The following is a 19608-nucleotide window of genomic DNA, read 5'->3' as shown; positions in this document are numbered from 1 at the left end:
ATCCCTCCCCCCCCACCACCCGTTGAAAGCTGGCAACGGTGGCTCCGATGCGATTAAAATTGAATCCAGTTCCGAGCTGGACTTGAACTTTTAATTGCAGTTCAAGTGGCGTGAACTGAAGCGCTTGTTACCATATGGATGCCTCTGCTCGCGGCCATGACAGGCAGTCCTGGGTGCTGCACTTGCCTTGACTTGTGTCTGGCTTAATCAGTTGATACGCATCCGTAACCCAGCCCTCGTTAGTGCCATGCCCAAGCCAAGACACTTCGTGTCGAGCTTTTGCGTGGCTCTTTGTGCATATTTAAGCAACGCAACAGCAGGAGGAGGAGCACTGGTGTGTGTGTGTGAGTGTCAGTTGGCCTGCATTTGACGAATTTTCACGCGTCACGCATCTGCAGTGACCTCAAGGCTGAAGCTGCCCGCCCGCCTGCCCGTCTGCCCGCCTGCCTGTCTGCCTGTCTGCTGTGCCCACAATGTTCACACGAAAGCTGCGCGTTATCACGAACTATGAATAATTATTCAGCGTACACTTTGAGGGTATAAATTGAGAACTAAAGCTGCAATTTCATTTATTTAAATTGTTCACTTTCACTCCGCATAAACGAAGCTGCCCATTCCGATGGAGTCTGATGTTTATTCAGCGAGTTAAGGGCAGGGCTGTGTCGTGGCTGTGCGTCGAATGAAGGCATCTTAGTTGGTTCCATCAACTCCATTGGCCTCCTCATTTGGTGGCCGGCGACGGCTTGCATGTTCTTATGTCGACATGTGCATATATTTGCATATGTTCCGACTGCTCCTTCCATGTGCGACAGGCACAGGCACAGGCACAGGCTGTGTGTGTACGATTTCCATGCTCCACTTGCAATACGCTAAACTTCCGTTGATGTTCCCGGCTGCAGCACACAGCTCGTCTCTTGTGGCCCTGCTTGCCGTAGCCAATCTAAATCAAACTACAAACAGCAACAGGGAGGCAGCAGCACTGGTCACTGGTCACTGGGCACTGAGGGATCTACTTATGAGCAGAGACGGACCCATGAGGGTGGCACCATGTGCAATGGCAAACAGCGGCCAGGTGCTGGCACCAGCCACAGCTGTAACCGCACGGCGCACGTGTGGTGCTTGTGCCTCATGGAATGCCCATATAAAACACCAAAATTAATCTCTGCCACAGTCAGAACTTGACCCATAAAGTGCATTTCTCGTTTCTCATTAAATAACAATCGAATTGTGCTTGGCTCTTGAGTTTATACTAAGAGTTAGTGTTGGTAAATGCTGCGCTGTGATGGACATGTGGAGAACATACACACACACATACACACATGCATGCATATGTACATGTGCATGTATTTGGTTAATGGCATAATTATTATGTTCAAGTCTTCTTTTAGATGATTTGGGGTTGGGGTTGGGTGTGGGTGTGGCTCGGTGTCCACAAAACCCTTGTCATTAACAGGCTATTATTATTATTGTTGGTTCAATGGGTACGGGGTGTATTTGTGCTCACATTTGGGTGTAATTCATTACCATGCAATTTTGTGGTGCCCGCTGCTCCTGCTGTTCGGGCAAATGTTGTTGTCAAATCAATTTTGCATAAATATATTGCGTTGACATTTGGAAAGCTGTTTTATTTGGTCACTCCACTGCGTATGCGGATGCGGGGATACGGTTAGCGGAATACCCTAAAAAAATAATTGAAGTATTTCCGAAAAAAAACGGTTTAGTTGTAAGCAGTGGCAGGGGAAATTATATGATGAAAGCAGCAGAAAGCAGTGGAAGGGGCAGCAGTTGTAAACAGTTAGCAAGTGCAGGGGAAACGTGTGGATGCTAAATGATCAAGCAGTTCAACTTGTGCAGGGGAAACATGTGGATGATAAACTTGTGGGCAAGCAGTTTATCAAAAAAGGGAAATTATCTTACCGATTTGATCTGCTTTCAAGCAGTGACATTACCGGTAGAAATGCACTGCTTGTAGGCAAATTTTTTAAATTTAAATTTAAAATTCGAATGCTGAGGATCTTTTCAGCATTAATATTCAGCGTGCTCCCAGGGTACTTGCTTGTTCGTTTGTCGCTTGTTGCACACTCCATTTAAATGTCGAGTGCGTGCATACCAAATGTTTGCATTCGTAATGAATTATATAGCCGACCAGCCCCATGCCAATTTGTCAAAATGCAAGGAACCAAAGCCAGAACTACTAGAAATACTAGATGGAATATTACGGCAGGGCATATGCATATGCATATGGGCATGTGTTAGACGGGCTTTGTTTTGTATTATTTCCATTATATATTCTGATAGCCTCTCGGTGCAACTTTATGAGCCTAAAGTCGTGGCTAGTCCTGGGCTAATACACTGCACGGTTTTTGAGAAATAAATGTGTATTTTTATGGGTAACTTTCATCTGTTGTACAGGCAGTGTGGCATGGAAAATGGTGTGTGTGATCTTTGTACAAACAATATGTGTGTGTAAGCCACGCAATCGATGGTGTGGCCTGCATTTTATTTGCCTTTTTGTTTGTTGTTTTTTCTTTGAACTAATAACCCATGCAGGCGGCACAGTAATACCCTTTTTTAAGCCTCGAGATCGGTTCAACAACAGCATTTAGCTGGCCAAGCTTCAGTTTCACAGGTGCCCTTTGCATCTGACCGCTAAATTATTTAAGCAAAATACTCCCCGCTTGTAGAGTGTATTAAAAGCATCGGCCATCCGGCGTGAAGTTGTTTTTTCTTGTTTTATAATTACGAGCATTTTCGTGTTCGAATGTAATTTGCATTTTCAATTAGAGCTGTTCAGGGGTGCGTACACACGCACACACACGCACACCTGCATGCGGGAAAATGTGGAAAAATTTGATTTACAAATATTATTGTAGCTGAGGATTTTCTCTGATTTATTTTTTTGTTTTCGGTTTACGGTTTTTCGGGATACTGCAGATTACAGGACCGAGCTCAATCCTCATTTGGGGCTAGATTTGAAATATTTATTGATGGATTTTGATGGAGTGTGTGTGTGTGCCGTGGATATGGCTTATTACAAATTTTGTGAGTGGTTTTCAGTGTTTGGTGCAATTAAATTGCATTTAGCCGACAACTGCGGCAGCTGCCGCGGCGATGACCAGTCAATTACAGCTGGCCTGTGCTCCCATTTGCTCGCTTCCCTCTGACCTCTGGCCTCTGACCCATCTGACCCCCTCTCTGAGCGCATCAATATGTCTTTCGGGTGGCGCACTTTAAGGGCAACTTTAAAACAAAATCAGGTTCGTGGCTCAATCTCGAATCTGTCACAATTAATACCACCCAAAGTACCACCCACGTCGTCCCGCCCCGCCCCAGATGCTGTCCCATTTACACCGGAAGTAGGAGGAGGCGGACTTGGATTTGCCTCTCTGAAGCGTGGAAAAGTTTGTAGCGTCTGCCCCCCACGCCATTGTCAGCATCAACATGGAGGGAGTGAGAGAGGCTATTAAAGCCATGTTAATCGATTTTCTGTTGCCTTACACGCGCCATGCCACGTCGCGGCTGAGCTGTTGCTGACACAGGCACATGCCACACAGCGCTCGAACCGACCCCGACCCCCGGGCCTCGCAGCCCGCTTTAAATGTCGCAAAGTAGAAAATAATCAGCATGGCCCCAAGTGTTTCAGGTGACACCCCTGCCTCCCCGCTTGCCTTGGGCGTGGCAATAGGCGCAATGCTAATCGTCATAGATTGGGTGTGGCAGTGTGGCAGTGTGGCAGTGGGGCAATATCTTTGGATAGTAAATTCGCGCAAGAGACCCACCCCCTCCCTAATAAAGCTGATGATTTATTGTTGTTAATCCGAAGGAGTAAGTAATCGCACACCAAATCCAGCAAAAATTAACAATTACTTACTGTGACAGTTGAAAAGAAGTTACAAGAAATGTTCAGCCGATGCAAGGCTGATGCATCCATCTGGCAGTCCATTAAATGTTTCATGTTCATGAGTGAAACTATAAACCGCTGACAGGAACAATCTTTCAGGACGTTACTCGTTCAAAATGCTACTCCGGCTTCACCGTCGCCATGGCAATCGTCCACGGCTTGGCCCTCGTTCTCGTCCTCGTCCTCGTCCTTCGTTTGAGTCATTTCCCTATGCCCGGCCGGCCTCATTTCCATGACTCCTCCAGCAGAAGTGGCAGGGAAGTGGTGTATTTTAGCAACTTTTCTGATCATATGTTTCGCCAAGTGTTTGATTTAATGTAGAGTCAACTTTGGGGCCCAACTAACTTCACTCTCAGTCTCAGTCTCAGTCCTCTCCCTTATGGAGGTGGGTATGTGTGTGCCTGGTGTCTGGTGTCTGGTTCTTTCTACACGTACGCACATTTTGCAAACTGCACTAAATTAAGGTAACTCCATGTGGTACACCCTTCCTTGGCATGCAGCAGCACTCTGGCCATGGCTCGTCCTCTCTGCATGCCTCACGCCTTCCGGCCACGTTCGGTCTCTGCTTAAAGTGTTTGCAGCATTACTGCTGCCTGCCCGGCTAAGCCAAAAAACTAACTTACACCTAACTAAATGACAAAGTTTTCCGACACAGAATCCTCCACCCACTCACTACATGGCAGTGGGGCAGTGGCAGTGCCAGACTCTGGTCCGACTGCATAGCGGTAATATAAGGTAAACATTTCTTTCTATGCTTCTATGCATATGCGATGCGATGCGATGCAATGCAAGAGGAGCAGCCTGGATGAGTGTACGAGTGGGGGAGTACGAGTACAAGTGCTTGCTGCCTCTGTGCTGCCTCTGTGTGTGCAACAGCTACCTACCACAGGGACGCCAAAAGGCACGCGCTATGCCCCAACCACACACACACACACACACACATACACACACATGGAACGGAGCTGCTGAAATGTTGAATGCTACACCCCCTCATGGTAGGGTTTTTTATTCACGAAAGGGTATATTCAGGTGGCTACACCCAACTGGCACATATGCAGCATAAGTTCCTCAAGTGTTTGCCAAATTCAAAGACCATTTTAATGGGTATCTAACATGTCTGAAGACTACAAAAATTCCTTGCTACTTGTGTGTGTTTTTTTGTTGTCGTACTTTTCTTTTCTTTTATATTTTTTTGTTATATTTTTTGCCGGTGGCTACTACTTTTGCCACTACTTTAACCGCATAAACGAATGCCCGGAGCAGCTGCATTTGTGGGTAGAGCAGGGACAGTGGGTACATTGGTGTGTGTGTGTGTGTGTTTAGGTGTGTGTGGACGTGCCAGTTACCGTGTGACCACTGTACGAGTAGCACTTTCTGCTCTCTCTCTCTCTCTCTCTCTGCTTTTTGGCATGCCATGGCGTTGGTGTCAGCCAACAGAGGATGGCCATGTTTTGGTTTTTTTGTTGTGTGCACCACACACACACACACACACACACACAGACACAGACACGACATGCACATATGTATTAACCCCTTGTTGGAACAGCCATTTTTACACATTTACAAGTTGCCACTTTATGTTGCATAATATGACCAGATGGCACCTGACTTTTTTTTTTGTGTTTGCTCTTTGAATGGTCTGGGGTGGGGCTGGGTGGCTCCAGTAATTCAATAATTACGCTCTTGACATCATATTCGTCTGACACTTTTTAGCAGGCATGTGTGTGTGTGTGTGTGTGTGTGTGTGTGTGTGTGTGTGTGGTGACGAGCGGCTTGAGAGTTGTGGCTGGAAAAGTCACACGCCGCCTAACAATTAACCCACAGCCCTTTGTCATTCCCACACTGCAAATACAGCCACGCACACAGCTATAAGAACGTGACATTGAGAAAGAGTTCTATGCAGAAATATTTTGAAAAAGAGGCTGCCATGGATAATGGAAGGAAAGTAAGAAAAGCAGAAGGATGCAGATGCTCTTCAAGATCCATACAAAAAGGCAGACTAAAATGTACTAATACTATTTACTTTTCTTAATTAATTATATACAAAAATAGAGCTTCAAGTTAAGTTTCAAGTAAAAGTTCACAAGTTTAATTATTTGGAATATTTTTTGTATTTCTACAAACGTTTTTTCCTTTATTATTGTCTCCTAAAAGATCAGCGAGATAGTTATTGATCAAAGTTCTCTCTTACACATTCAACGAGCTCAAACAATTCCAGAAAACTTGCCCAATCTTGGCTAATGGTAGATTTCTATAAATTGTATTGCCTCGGAAAATCTTCCACATCTTCTTTCAAATCTTCTACTTAAGATATCAAAACAGGAAGTCTTTTTATATTTTCCAGCTTTCAAAATTGTTACTGAATATTTGAGATCCTATTTAATTCAAATGTCTACAGCTCTGCCCAATTTACAGAGTTTTTGTTCATCAATTTTGGCTCAAAAAGTTTGCCGAACGATCACTAGAAATATAATGAAATAGTTGAATACACAACATAAAACAGCTCATGCTCCTCTACTTTACGTTTTTTGATTTGACGATTGGACGCTCTGGGTTTCCCTTTGTCCCCATCTCCATGTCTGTCGTGGTGGTACTTCAATGTGTCAGCGCGAACTATTTTAATCTCTTCAGCGCTTAGAAAAGAGACATTGCAGAGCTCACTGCGGATGATCACGATGGTCAGCAGTATAAAGATCATGTCGGCAACAGGCAGGATTATGCTGCGAGCTGTGGGTTGGAAAACGACATAATTGGCAGCAGAAAGCCCCAAAGACTGGAGCGCCAGACGGCATTCGATGTGCTTCGCGTCAGAGCGCTTGCCCACGAGAGGCCTGAAAGAGAGTAAATGATGGCGTAGGATATCTTGAAGATGGTATCAAATTCCAAAGTCCAGGTCAAGTCCAATCCCGAAAAGGGAGGGACTCTCTCCCCAACGAGAGGGCAACGCCAACCACCTTAATGCCCATCAAGTGGCCGCAGCCGCCGAGGAACATGGACCAAAAGAGTGGCCCAAGCAGCAGGCAGCTTGACAGCAGCAGTGAAGCTTTCTCCCACAGGCAGGCGCAGGACACCAGAGCGACTGTCAGCAGCACCCATCCCATATCGATAATCGCTGCTTTTTGCTGGGTTAGACGCATTCGATCAGTCTCCTGCGAGACGAGAATCTGCTCCTGGCTTTTGGCCCCTGGTTTCACCCTGGGCGAAATCATTTTCTTTGTAATCTTCTGTCTTCCAGGCCGTGTGTAGATTGTTCTTTACATTTATGGCAGCGATGCTCTTGGCCAACGGTACCTCAACACTCTTTTCCTTGATTTTCCGCTCCTTTTCGATCCACAGAAGTACGGCCCTTGAGGCCCTCCAGGAATCTCTTGGCAGAGAGTGCGGCTGGAAGATGCCTGGGGTACAGATTAATATTTAAGATATTTCGAGAAAGAAATACCATCTTTGAGGTATCCTACATCAGAGGTTCCTTGGATCGAATGATATGTTGAAGGGTTTCCACTCCAGGCACACTCGTAGATGTGTTAATGTTCATTTAAAACAATTCCAGCCAAACGCTGCCTCGAAGCAAGTGCCATCGATGGGATTTTGGATACTTGACGGCTAGGGTAGCCGCCCCAAGCACAGGCAATCCCCCAAAGTGCCATAAATGCTAACTGGCAATCGATGACTCGGAGAACATAAATCACTCTGGCCAGTGTAATAGCATTGGTGCTGTGTTGGCGTCCGGCTGGCGCCATATGTGGCTCGCGCGAGACCCAAAAGTGTGACCGGGTTCACCCAAAACATCGTAAAGGACACGACCACACTCGTTTCAACTTGCAAATTGCATTTATGCATTATTCAAAACAGTTAGCAGCAGCCAAAAGCACAATTTGCAACTTTTGCCAACGATATCAACTATGTATTTAAAACAGAAATTAGACACGGCAGCAACTAGCAGCAGCATGAGTGGGAGCGGGAGCGGGAGCGGGAGCATCTAACATCATTCAGGAGCTGGAGCATCAGGAGCGGGAGCGGCAAACAATGCTGACAATGCGCGCCCAAAGGGCGGCGAAAAAATCACAAAACTTTTACAATTTCAACGGGGGTTCAAAAAAGAAAAACGTGCAACGCTTCAAAGGGAACACGCTGCATGGGGCACGGAGGCACGGAGCCATGGAGGCGTAGGTGTGTCCCGGCCATGCCCACAGAACATACGCACACCACATACACAGGCACTCGAAGAATGGGATGGGGGGGGGACACAGCCAGGGGACAGCAGGCGAATTGCTTAAAGCGCGACAAACAACATCCGCCACCATTGTCGCCACTCGTATGTGCTCGACTCGTGCGTCCGTGTTGAGCAAGTCCACGATAACTAGTTCCAAATGGTTCGCAGTTGTGCATGCAGAATGGGAATCTGATTTGGCAATGAATTTGTGCAGACATCAGACATCAGACCTCTCCTTTGCCCATGGTATGCTTTCCTTTGAAAGAACCTCTGTAATCCCTGGACATCGAGCAGACATCTTAAGTGCTCCCCAGTAAGCCTCAAACTGCTCTTTATATATGTAATTATGCAGCGTCCATCACTTGTTCTTGGTTGTTCTTGGTGTCGGAACCAGTTGAAGTTACCCAACACTGAGCAGGAGCACGGCGATGGGGACAGATGAGTGTTTGTTACCTCTGTCCGTTGTGCGTCGTCGTTCTGTTCGTTTTGCAAAAGTTTTGTTTTTCGGAACAAAACTACAAACACAAGCAAACAGGCGCTTTCACACACACACACACAAACACACGCAAACATGCACACACACACACACATATGTTGGTGTGAGAGGGGAAAAGGAAGCAGGACATGCATTGCTGCTGTTTGCTTAGAACAAGTGTCGGTGTGTGTGTGTGTGCTTGCAGCAACTTCTAGCCCCCCAAAATGAATGAATAAAGTTAGTCAGACAAATTGCATTTCCCGAAAATATTATCCCAAACAAGTAATTGAAAATTTGTTGGTCGTATTTATGCTTCTCCCCGTGGATGGTGGCTGCACCACAGCGAATGTGAATGCGAGTGTGAGTGTGAGTGTGAGTGCGCCTGTGAATGCCAATGTGAATGTGAGTGCGAGTTTTGTTCGATTACGTTTGATGCCAAGACCGTAGATCGCAGGCCAATGAAGGGGCACAAATGTGGATTGGGTACGAAAGATATGCTGCAGGCATATAAAGATGCAGAAACACTACGTAGCTCATTCGCAGTTCAGCCAGACCAGGCAAAGGAATTGTGAGAGGCGACAACTTAGCCCTAAGCCCACAGGAGACCTCCTTTAATCACTCGCCAAATGATGATGACTTTGAAGCTGTGCAGCTTTGTCTGGCATGGACCTGGAGCACCACGTTGGTCAATCTCAGGAGAAACATGGACTGCTACATCCTTGGAACGAAGATGAAGACTCCATGCAACTACAGCTGCGACACATCCAGAAGTCAGGAGTCGCATATGGAAACAGCTTCCAAATATAAGCATGGATGAGGAAACCAGAAGGACGGGTCAGGCTTTAGAATGAATTTTTTCTTAAATTAAACAGAAATTTCTAAGCAATAGAAATGGCGAGGTTTCACATTTTTTACTGCAGCTATCATTATTTTGTGTTGTTCTTTTGGAAATAATCATTTTTATTCATACAAAAAAACTTGTTTTTACATTTTGTCGCTTAAAAACTAAGAACAATCTGCCAAAATTTCGCTTAAGCACTATGCGTATTAGAAAGGGGTCGGGGAAGGTGGTGGTGGGGGGGGGGGGGGGGGGGGTATTGTAGGGGTGGAAAAAGTGGAAATGAATGAGCTGAGGAGCTCATTATTGGATCATCATGACTGGCATGTGTGTGGTGTGTAAGAAATTACTGGAAGCACAAGGAACACGATAAAAAAATACAAAAAAAAAAAAATAAACAACCAAGAAAACAGACAGGAAAACTGTAGGTCCGGGGGAACAGAAAAGAGACATCGGAGTGGGTTTGGGTCTGCTGTTGTGGCTGGGGTTGGAGGATAGATAAACACTTTCTAGTTGGTAGCGCTGTCATCTTCGGCCTCGTCGCCGCCGGCACCCGAGAAGATGTAATTGTCGCGACCCTGGACGCCTGTGCCGCCGGCATCGCCCAGCCAGGGATAGACATTGGGGCACTCGCGGCAGGTCTCCATGTAGCGGGTGTCCGTCAGATTCTGTTCGGGTATCTTGAAGGACAGGGCGCAGGTCTGCCAGATGTTGCAGGGCTTGGGGGCCACGGCGATGCTCTTGTCACACTTCCAGGACTCGATCGTGTTCACGTCGCGCAGCTCCTTGGGATCGGTCATGTACTGCAGCATCTGGGTCACCGTCAGGATGTAAACGTCGGGCCTGTGGGAGAAATAAGACAAATAAAACGAAATGAAATGAAATAAAGTGCAAGTGCGTAGGGAGTGTTCCCTAATATCAGTTTAACACATCTTCGATGTTTGTATTCTGTTTCGGAGTTACTTAAGACAATGACAACGCACACAGGTGTCCGCGAAAAAGAATGCCATTAACCGTGCAATCGGACACTGCAAATGGATGATGCTACAACAGGAGAGTGGAAAGAGCAGAGTGGACAATGGACACTGGAGAACGATGATGACGCTGTTGATGAGGTACAGTGGCTCTGGCAGTACAAAGTTGATGCAAAAGAAAACTTTAGGGCATTCTTTTGAGCGCTCCCACTCCCACTCCCAATCCCACTCCCACTCCCACTCCCACTCACTCACTCGGGCATTTCATGCAAACACTACAGCAACACCTCCTTCCACTTTGCTACATAGAGCCTGCAACAGCCACAGCTTTAGCTTCGGCCTCTCTCTGAACACACCAACGCAATGTTGAAAGTCATTCACACTAATTAAAAACTTCGCACAATTGTGCGAGAAATAGTTTTGCAGCTGCTGCTGCTGCTGTACGGCGTTCCCCGGCGAGTGTTCCCCCCAACACTTTGCTAGAGAGCTCATCGTCATTCCCCCATTTCGGGGGGTGGTCGTCCCACTCCCCTACTGCTGGGTGGGTCAGATCTTTCTAGTTCTTAACTTTGCTCTCTCTCGCTCTCTCTTGCTCTCTCGTAAGGTAATGCATGAGGTGCGAATTCGAGTGAGGGAAAGTGCGGATATTTACGAGTACGGGCACGAGTGGCTGTGTGTGTGTTGCCATTTTGTGGAAAATTAAGTTAACATTTCTTGGGTTTCCAAATGGTAGCAGTAAAAAGTTGCGTTTTGTTACCCATACAAAGAGCATTTTAGTCCGTCTGATTACTTTGGCTGCCATTTTGCGAGGGAGGGAATTACCTAGCCGAAAGAGAGCGCCTGCCAAAAAGGGACTAGCAATCGTGCTATTGCTTTTGGCAATTAGATATATCCAGATATCCATAGATATAACCCTGACAAACATTACTCAAACGCAGATCAGCTACCTCCTAGGAAATCTGTTTGCATCGAACCATAACCCTTCGATCCACATACTCAATCAAATCGTATTTCGCTGCAGAAATGTTTATTCGAGTAAGTAGAGCCTTTATGTGAGGCAATCTAGCATATTAAATGTTGCCACGCACACAAACATACGTACATATATGTGCACACCCACGCACACAAGCACACAAGCACACAAGCACGCAGGAAGTAGCGGATGTAGGTCTTTGGAGTGTTGTCGATGACGCGGGGTAGGAGAGGCGCTCGCCCGCTGACAAAGTGCGATTCTATCAGCATAACTTCATTAAGCAAGTTTTTGGTGTTTGCTTGCTGTATGCCACTTTCGCTTGCTTCTTCTCTCTCTCTCTCTTTCTCTCTGCCTCTCTTTTCCTCGCACTCTTCTTGTGTCTCTCTATTATGCCATGGCTGTCTCTGTCGGCGGCTCTGACTTATGTTGTTTTTGTGCGTTTTAACATGGCTTTTTAGTTAGCCCCGGCCTCTAATGCTCTGCCTTGCTGGCCTTTCTGTTTTCTTTGGCCTGCTCTTCTCCTGTGCCTCTGTTCCCTGTTCGCTGTTCCCTGTGCTGCCGCTCCTCCTCTACTCCCTTTCCGGCTCCTGCTCTGAGCTCCTGCTTCCTGCAACGGCTCCTGCTTCTACTTCTACTTCTACTTCTACTTCTGCTCCTGCTCTGGGGCTTTCTCTGCTGCTTGGTTCGGGGCCTGGGCCTCCGCTGATATTTTTCAAAATGAAACTTTAACAAAATTAAACTTTTCTCATTAAAACGTGCGATTTTTTCGCTCCTTATCCTCAAACCCTGGGTCAGGGCATGGCATGGGTCTTGGTTCGGGCGCTATCCAGCGTCTGCTGTTGCTGATGATTTTTTTAAACGCTGACCGCAGCGTCGCCATTGTCGGCCGAAGAGAAAGTCAAAGTGAGAGAAGGAAAAGGAAAAGGAGAGACAGAGAGACGCAGATAGGGGACGCTGTACTGAGATTCCGGCGAGAGTTGTGCATATGGTTGAGTGACTGCCCCGTTGGATCAGGCTCTCGTGTACGTTGGACTCCGTCCGGGGCTCAACCTGTCGACGGGCAACATGTGCCGCCGCCTCTACAAGCAATTTTTATAGCAATTGCCAATTTTGCTGCTGCCGCTGCTCGGCTGCTCTGGGGTTTCTCTTGTCGGTGCTGCTCCTTCTCGTTTCTCCATCTCACTTGGCTTTTTTTTTTAATTGAATATAAAACTTGCCAGCGGCAATCGGAAGTGCACTGCAGGAAACGCCAGCTGCCCATGTGTGTGAGAGAAAGATGGAGAGACACAGAGAAACAGACAGAGACAGAGAAGGAGAGGAGGGGAGGGGAGATGGAGTGCTAGAGAGCGTGTTCCAAAGTTGGCTTTCAATTAAGAAAACACAAGAGAAAAAAAACAGCACAGAAAAACGCAGCAATGAAACGACCAAATAAGCCTCTCAAAAGCAAATGTAAATTTATGAAAAATTGTGAGCCCTAAAACTCTAAATCGAAGAACACAAAAATCAAGACAAATCAGTTGAAATATCACAAATATTTTGCATCTTTAAAGCTTTTCTAAAAATGTGAAAAATATTCACAAAGTAAATGCATTACTCACAATTCGAGTGCCCAATCGAGGAACTTGTGCAGTCCATTCTCCAGTGGCTTGGTCTGGAACCAGTTCGTGTGGAAGGGCATCATGTAGGGCGCCTTGTTCTGTTCGTAGTAACGGGAGAAGTCCTCTTGGAGCCAGGCCAGCACCTCCTCCTCATCCAGATTGTGGAGCACACACTGATCCATGTAGGGGCAGTGGCCGCCCTCGAATCCCTCCACGTAGTGGGTGTTCAGTGGCACCTCCCAGACACCGGGGAAGGTGCGCGATGGGCATGTGCCGCTCTTGCACTCGTGCGAGATCTTGTAGTCCAGGGTGTAGGGCCACACGGGCACGGCTACTGGTGGCACAGTGATCGAACTGTCATAAATGTAACCAAAGTCCTCCAGCACCTTTATGGGAAGAGCAGATGGTTATGGTGGATCAGTCGATTGGTTGCAAAGCAATGGCGCAAAATCAGCAGCAGGAGGATGATCCATCATTCACACACACAAACACCAACCCACAGATGACAAACGTATCTTCATCAGCAGGCATGCCCATGCTGATGGGCGCTTGTGTCACTTCCAGTAAATTATATTATGTTATGTTGCATAAGGAGATCTGTTTAAGATATGAATTCGACTGGCTTCGGCTGCAGCTTTCAACGAGAGCAAGGGGCAGGGCAGCTTGCCACATAATGGGCCACTTGAACCGTTATATATGTGTTGTGACATTAATGTCATGTCATGTCACGTCAAGCAGAAACTTTCGCTTCAGTCAAAGCCTTTGCACGTGCGTGTGTGCTGAGGTTCCGGCTAGGACTGCCACAGCCACGTTGCCACAAGCCTCGTGTAAATTCCGTTTGAACTCAATTTGACTTTAAAGCCAAATCAATGAATAAACGTTGCTCGAATAGGCCTCAAGCTACTATCAAGCTTGAACTAGAATTTGAGTTACGATTTTAAGAAATTCCCAAGAATTTCTCCTCTGCGAAAATGAAAATAAAACTGCATCTCTTTTGTCGAAAAGCAACGATTATTGGACCTTATCTTGAAGCTGAATAAAGTAATTACATAGTGATTAAAATTGAACGTTGCTTCAATTTTGTGCCAGTTTTAAGTTTAATTATTCCATTTAAATTGAAGCTGAGACTCCGAAAAAGTGAACAGAAATTGGAATTGCCTTTTGGATGGAGTCAACAATTGCATACATTTTCAATTCCGATTAAATGTGCTGTGCAAGTGGGAATTGGCATTGATATTGAGGCCGCAGACCGCCTTAAGTGAATCACTTTTCGATTCTGTTTTCATATCAGATCGTCTGTGGCTCTGATTTCAAGGAAATGCAATCGAAATTGCATGTCAATTGTTGTTCCCATTGTTTGCATTTCTTTTCGGCATTCTGCCAATTCCCCAATGTCAACGAGGACTCACCTTGTACTGGGTGTTGCGACCGGGCTTAAGGAATGGGGCACGCATGCCGACCACATCGTTGACGGACACATTGGCGAAGTGTCGCAGAATTTCACGCATGCCAATCATCTCGCCCACCCACTCCTCGTAGCCCTTGTCCTGGAGTCCCTGCTGCTGCGATATGCTCTCGGTAGCCACTTCGTGTCCGGCATAGCCCAAATGCTGAATCTGTTGGTAGTTGCTGCAATCGAACGAAAAGGAATTCGATTTCAGAATTTATTCAACATTAAAGATACATCAATATTTTTGCATGTGTAATGGAATTTATTTAAGATGTGCTCCAAGAAAAATCAGTAAAAGAAGGTCATTCATATAAGCAGTGCAAGCATTGCACATATCTTGACAACTGTCTCAAGCAGTCGCAGTCGCAGTCGCAAGTAGCAGTTCAAGCAGTACAAAGACGCACTCTGAACTCGTGAAGTGGTAACATTTTAAAGCAGTATTGGAAACGTATTAATTACTCCAAACACTGTCCTAGCAAGCAACAGCTCTAATTGCCGTACTCGAGAATCCCTTTCAAACAATAAAAATGCATTTTAATTTGTAATTTAATGCATTGGGACTTTCTCCACTGTTAACTTAAACAAAACGATGGAAATGTGTGCTAGTTGCCTATTTGCTCAACTGTTAGCAAATCATTTTCACACTTGATGGCTTAACACAAAGGAGGACATGCACACATGTGGACAGCAGGACGCGTAGACAAGCATAGTTTTCGGGGAAAGTTCGAAACTAACTGGGTAACATGGAGTAACACGGCACAAACACCCCTCCCCGCCTCACACACTTCAAGTTTTTGCCAATTAGAAGAATTGTACAGAAACCAAACAAAAATGCACGGGCTGAGGCGGCCTGGGGAAAGTTTTGGCCAATGATGGATGTGTTTGTGGGTGTGGAGAAGCTGCTTAAAAAATAGCCACAACCTCAGTTGTTTTGGTAGCGGAAGCAACGAGATGTACATACCCTAGGATACAACATAACAAACGCTGTAAATATTAACCAGATAAGCCAAAGTTTCAACTAAATTCGTGTCATGGAACGCACTAAATTGCATTAAAATGTATTTAAATGCTGAAGAAATCTTAGAATTTGATATAAATAATAAATATAATCTCGGAATGGCTATTCGTATGGCATCCCACTTTGATTCGCTATGTTGCTCAATTCGACAAATTTCTCGCCTTTAAAATGGACAAAAAGTTGCTCACAAAAGTATGCAACACAAAAGGCAAAGCACAAGCCAAACATATTCGTGCGTGTGTGTCTGTGCGCATCCCCTCTTATCTCTGTGAGCGTTTGTGTATCTGTGTGCAGGAGCAAGAGTAGAGGACGCCTGCAGCCTTACAATATGAACAAATACGGAGTAATGCATAGTTTTGCGAAAAGAGCGATGGAAAAATACGAGCACACGACTACGAATAAAAAAATGCAAATAAAATTATGAATGTTTTGTCTATATTTTTTCCAGTTGGCTTTACGTTTTCCCTTACCCCCTTGCACTCCACGCCACCCGACGTTAACTCTTGCAACAATAAGGAAAATGTTGCATGAATGTATATAGCATTTATTAAGCATTCACTTGCCTCTCACTGCCTCTTGGCTGGTGGTTGTGTGTGCGGCTCTCTGTTTGTGCAAATATTTTGCAATGAAATTACGCCCTAAAGTCAAACTTTTCACCCGAGTATACGTACTCGCCCCGTACACACTCTGCGACCGGGCCCATGACCTGCCCCTTGTGCCCATTGAGAAACGAATACGAAAAGTAAAAATCATAATGAATGCGATGAGTTCTCATTCTGGTTCGCGTTGTAGTTGTAGTTGTAGTTGCAGTTGTTCTGGGTGTTGGTGGCAGTGGTGGTGCTGGTGGCAGTGGTGCTGCTGCTGCTGCTGCTGCTGCTGCTGCTGACGCACTTGATGCTGATGCACCGTAGGCGTTGCAGCCACGCCCGTTGCATAGAGGCTTGCCCCCACTCGGTGTGCAGCAGCAGCAGCAGCAGTAGCAGCACTCTCAAACAATGGCGCACGGGCACAAAACTATCTGACATCGTCAAAAAGTTCATGCAAAAATGTGGAAATGTGAAAAGTTGTTGAAAAGCCTGGGTCGGGCCTCAGGATGGGGACCCACGTCCCTCTCTCTCTCTCTCACTCTCCCTCGCACTCTTACCTCCTTCATGTGGGGGATATCCGTATGCGTGTGTGTGTGGGGTAGATTTATTGCATGACATTTCAATTGTTAGACAAACAGCTGGACGAAGGAGACGGAGATGCAGAACCAGAAGCCAAGGCAGAAGCACAATCAAAAATAGAAGAACGGAAAGATGAGGCACCAGGAAGCAAAAGGACCGACACTGAGATGCACTTGAAGCCAAGGCCAAATGAAGGAAAACTGCACAGCAAAAAACACACTGAGAGAATGAGAGAGAGAGAGAAAGAGAGAGAGAGCAGCCAACAAACAAGAAAAGTCATGCAAACAGTGTTGCCAACAATGTGACACACTGACAGACTGACAGACAGACAGACAGACAGACAGTGGGTTGACAATGCGGCCAATGCTGTGACGGATGGTGTGACTAAACAGTGTGACCAAAAAGTATGACAAATGCAACACTTATATGGCATGGCATAACAATAGCAAGCAAAAAGATATGGCGGGTCGAATCCGCAGCTGAATTATCTTAAGGTAGCCTCAACACACATCATACGGTTCAGTGTGACCCAACGCTAAACTTGGGTCTAGCATTTCCTTAAGGGTACACAAACACACACTGAATATATGAGATGGTTGAGTGGAGAGGCCTTGGCCCCAGCACAAATGCCAGCAGCAATTAACAGAGTTGGCCAGGCATAGGCCCAAATAGGCAACAAAGCACAGGAAAAACTGCCAAGACATAGATGATGATGCAGAGGGCCAAGTTTCGGGCCAAGAGCTTGTGGTAGAAGTGCGTCAAACACTCAGAGTCATATTTGATGAATTTCCCTTTGGCCTTGTCGCGAGTAGCCAAAGACGAAGTGCACTGTGAGTGTGTGTCGGCGAGGGGGGAAACATACTCACAAAGTTTTAACGAAAATAAAAAACTAGCATGGTTTATGAAGGCCCACTCTGCACCACTCACTGAGACACAACGTGCCCACTCCAGCCACCACAGTCAATGTGTTGTCTGCCACTTAAAGCGGCAAAGAAAGAGAAGCTTTTCGAGGAATGATCTATGCAGATTGATCTGTGCGAGTGTGATGACAATTATAGGATACAAATTTGGAAATTTGATGGCGTCAATTAATGGCAGAGACTAGAGAAGGATTCTATTTTTTTTTCTTCGAATCGTTACGAAAATTCTCAAAAAAAAGAATGCTAAGGGGCAGGCAATGTCTTTGCATCGTCTGGTTGCTCCCACATTTTCCTGCTACTACAAGCTGAGTTTTTAGCCTTAATGGCTCCCACATACAAACATACACATGCATGCATGAATGTGTTGCGTGTGTGTGTGTGCATTTGAGTGGTTTGGCCTCTGCTCTGTGTTGCGGTTGCTAACAAGTTCAATTTGCATTTAAAAAGGCAGAAACACATGTAATCTGAACGATTAGAAATTGTAAGATTACACACACCCACAAGCACACACAGACACAGAAGCAGCAAGAGAGGACCAAGGGTGAAGCAAGTCTTAAAGGAAACCAAAAATAAGCAAAGCCGATTTGGTTGCCTCTTCTCATGGCAGTTTAACAGGGTGGCAGAATGGCAGAATGGCAGAATGGCAGAACGACAGAAGGAGGAGCTGCACATTGGAATATGCGGATTGAATCGAAGGGCAGCAGCTTACCGGATCGATGTCACGACTGTAAATTTAAATGTGAATTTAAGAAATTGCCACAAATGATAAGTAAAATAAACCGAAAGAAGATAAATGAAGCTTTCACGAGAAGAAATTCACTGGAACACAGCTCGATAGAGTCATGTCTGACAATTCCTATAACCATCTACCTATCTGGGAGGTAACTTAGTTTGTATAATGTACCTCAGGTGAATCCCTCAGGGATCCCTCAATCTGCAAGAGTATCCATAATTTCGGTCCGAGAATTTCTGAAATGTTTCTCTTCTGTTTTTCTTCAATTTGTTTCTTTCTGGCCTGCCCAGAGAAGGCAATACAATTTCTTGTAATGTAATTTTAAAAGCCAAATCTACAGGTTCTGCCGTTCTGACTACTTTCCTTTCTTTGCTGCTGTTTTTGCCTTCCTTGGCTTAAGGGGGGCTGGTGGGTGTCTTGGCTGTCCGGGGCACGCCTCGCCAGCCTCATGGCTGGCTGCAAAAGTGTTCATAGCATTGAGCTTTTTGTTGTTTTTCCTGTGCCTTGCACCAAAAACTAACTTCATTTGCATGGCGAGAGCATATTGTGCGTGTATGTGTGTGTTCAGAGCTCTGTATCTGCATCTGTGTGTGTGTGTGTGTGTGTGTCATGACCATGCCTAACGAGCTTGCCTGACTTTGGCGAAGGCATAAAAACAATAACCTCGACATCACTCCATACCACCAACCAAACCCCAACCTGCCTGCATACTCCGTGTATCCTTGGACCGTCGCCGCTACTCCTTTGTCCCGTTTTCAATAAAGCTCTTCGAAGGCTCCTACACACTCATAAAAAAATATGCAAGAGAAAAAAAGCAGATGGGGGGAGAGAGCACTGAACACACAACAACAAAAAAATAACAAAAAACAAAAACAGACAAAAGAAAAACAGAAGAAAGCAAACCCCAAGCGGAGATTGAAATATTTTCTATACTCTCCCAGATTCGAATAATATGAAATTGGAGAACTCTAGCGAATTGCTCTATGGCTTTGGGATGCAATTTGGAATCTGTACCCATCCAAAGATATTGCTGAACCCATAAGATATAAACTGATATATCCTGTAAATCGGTAGCATAATACCCTCTCCGAAATAAATGAGTACAGCAGAAACCAAGACTTGGCAAAAGAACGAGTGAAGGAAGGAAAGGCCACAGCAAGTGCATCCTCAAAAGAAGGGTTAGCGAGGAGTACGAGTATGTGGCAGTGGGCAGGAGGGGCACACGGTGCAGTCTCGTGTACGGAGACTGTTCACATGGAAAAATTATGGCCTGCTGCCTGTTTCTCGTTTCTCGTTTCCCGTTTGGCAATCCCATTCCCATTCCCAATCCAATTCCCTTTGCCGTCGTT

The 19608-nt window shown here is 45.8% G+C and overlaps 1 protein-coding gene across 2 annotated transcripts in view; it reads right to left on the bottom strand.

Moving 5' to 3' along the window:
* Positions 1-9528: 9528 nt before the first annotated feature.
* The window catches only part of LOC117581071, a 43288-nt gene continuing 33208 nt past the window's right edge, over positions 9529-19608 (bottom strand). For both annotated transcript variants that reach the window (XM_034267947.1, XM_034267948.1), the window contains 3 exons: positions 14382-14601; positions 12973-13358; positions 9529-10270 (listed from right to left, as the gene is read on the bottom strand). In XM_034267947.1, the coding sequence (XP_034123838.1) occupies positions 9937-10270; positions 12973-13358; positions 14382-14601 (940 nt within the window). In that variant the 3' untranslated portion in view covers positions 9529-9936. The remainder of the gene's footprint in view (positions 10271-12972; positions 13359-14381; positions 14602-19608) is intronic.

This window comes from Drosophila guanche, unplaced genomic scaffold (genome assembly GCF_900245975.1).
Source record: "Drosophila guanche unplaced genomic scaffold, DGUA_6, whole genome shotgun sequence".
NCBI lineage: Eukaryota > Metazoa > Arthropoda > Insecta > Diptera > Drosophilidae > Drosophila > Drosophila guanche.
Note: the sequence above shows the minus strand (reverse complement) of the source record. Positions and strands in the feature narration are given on the sequence as shown.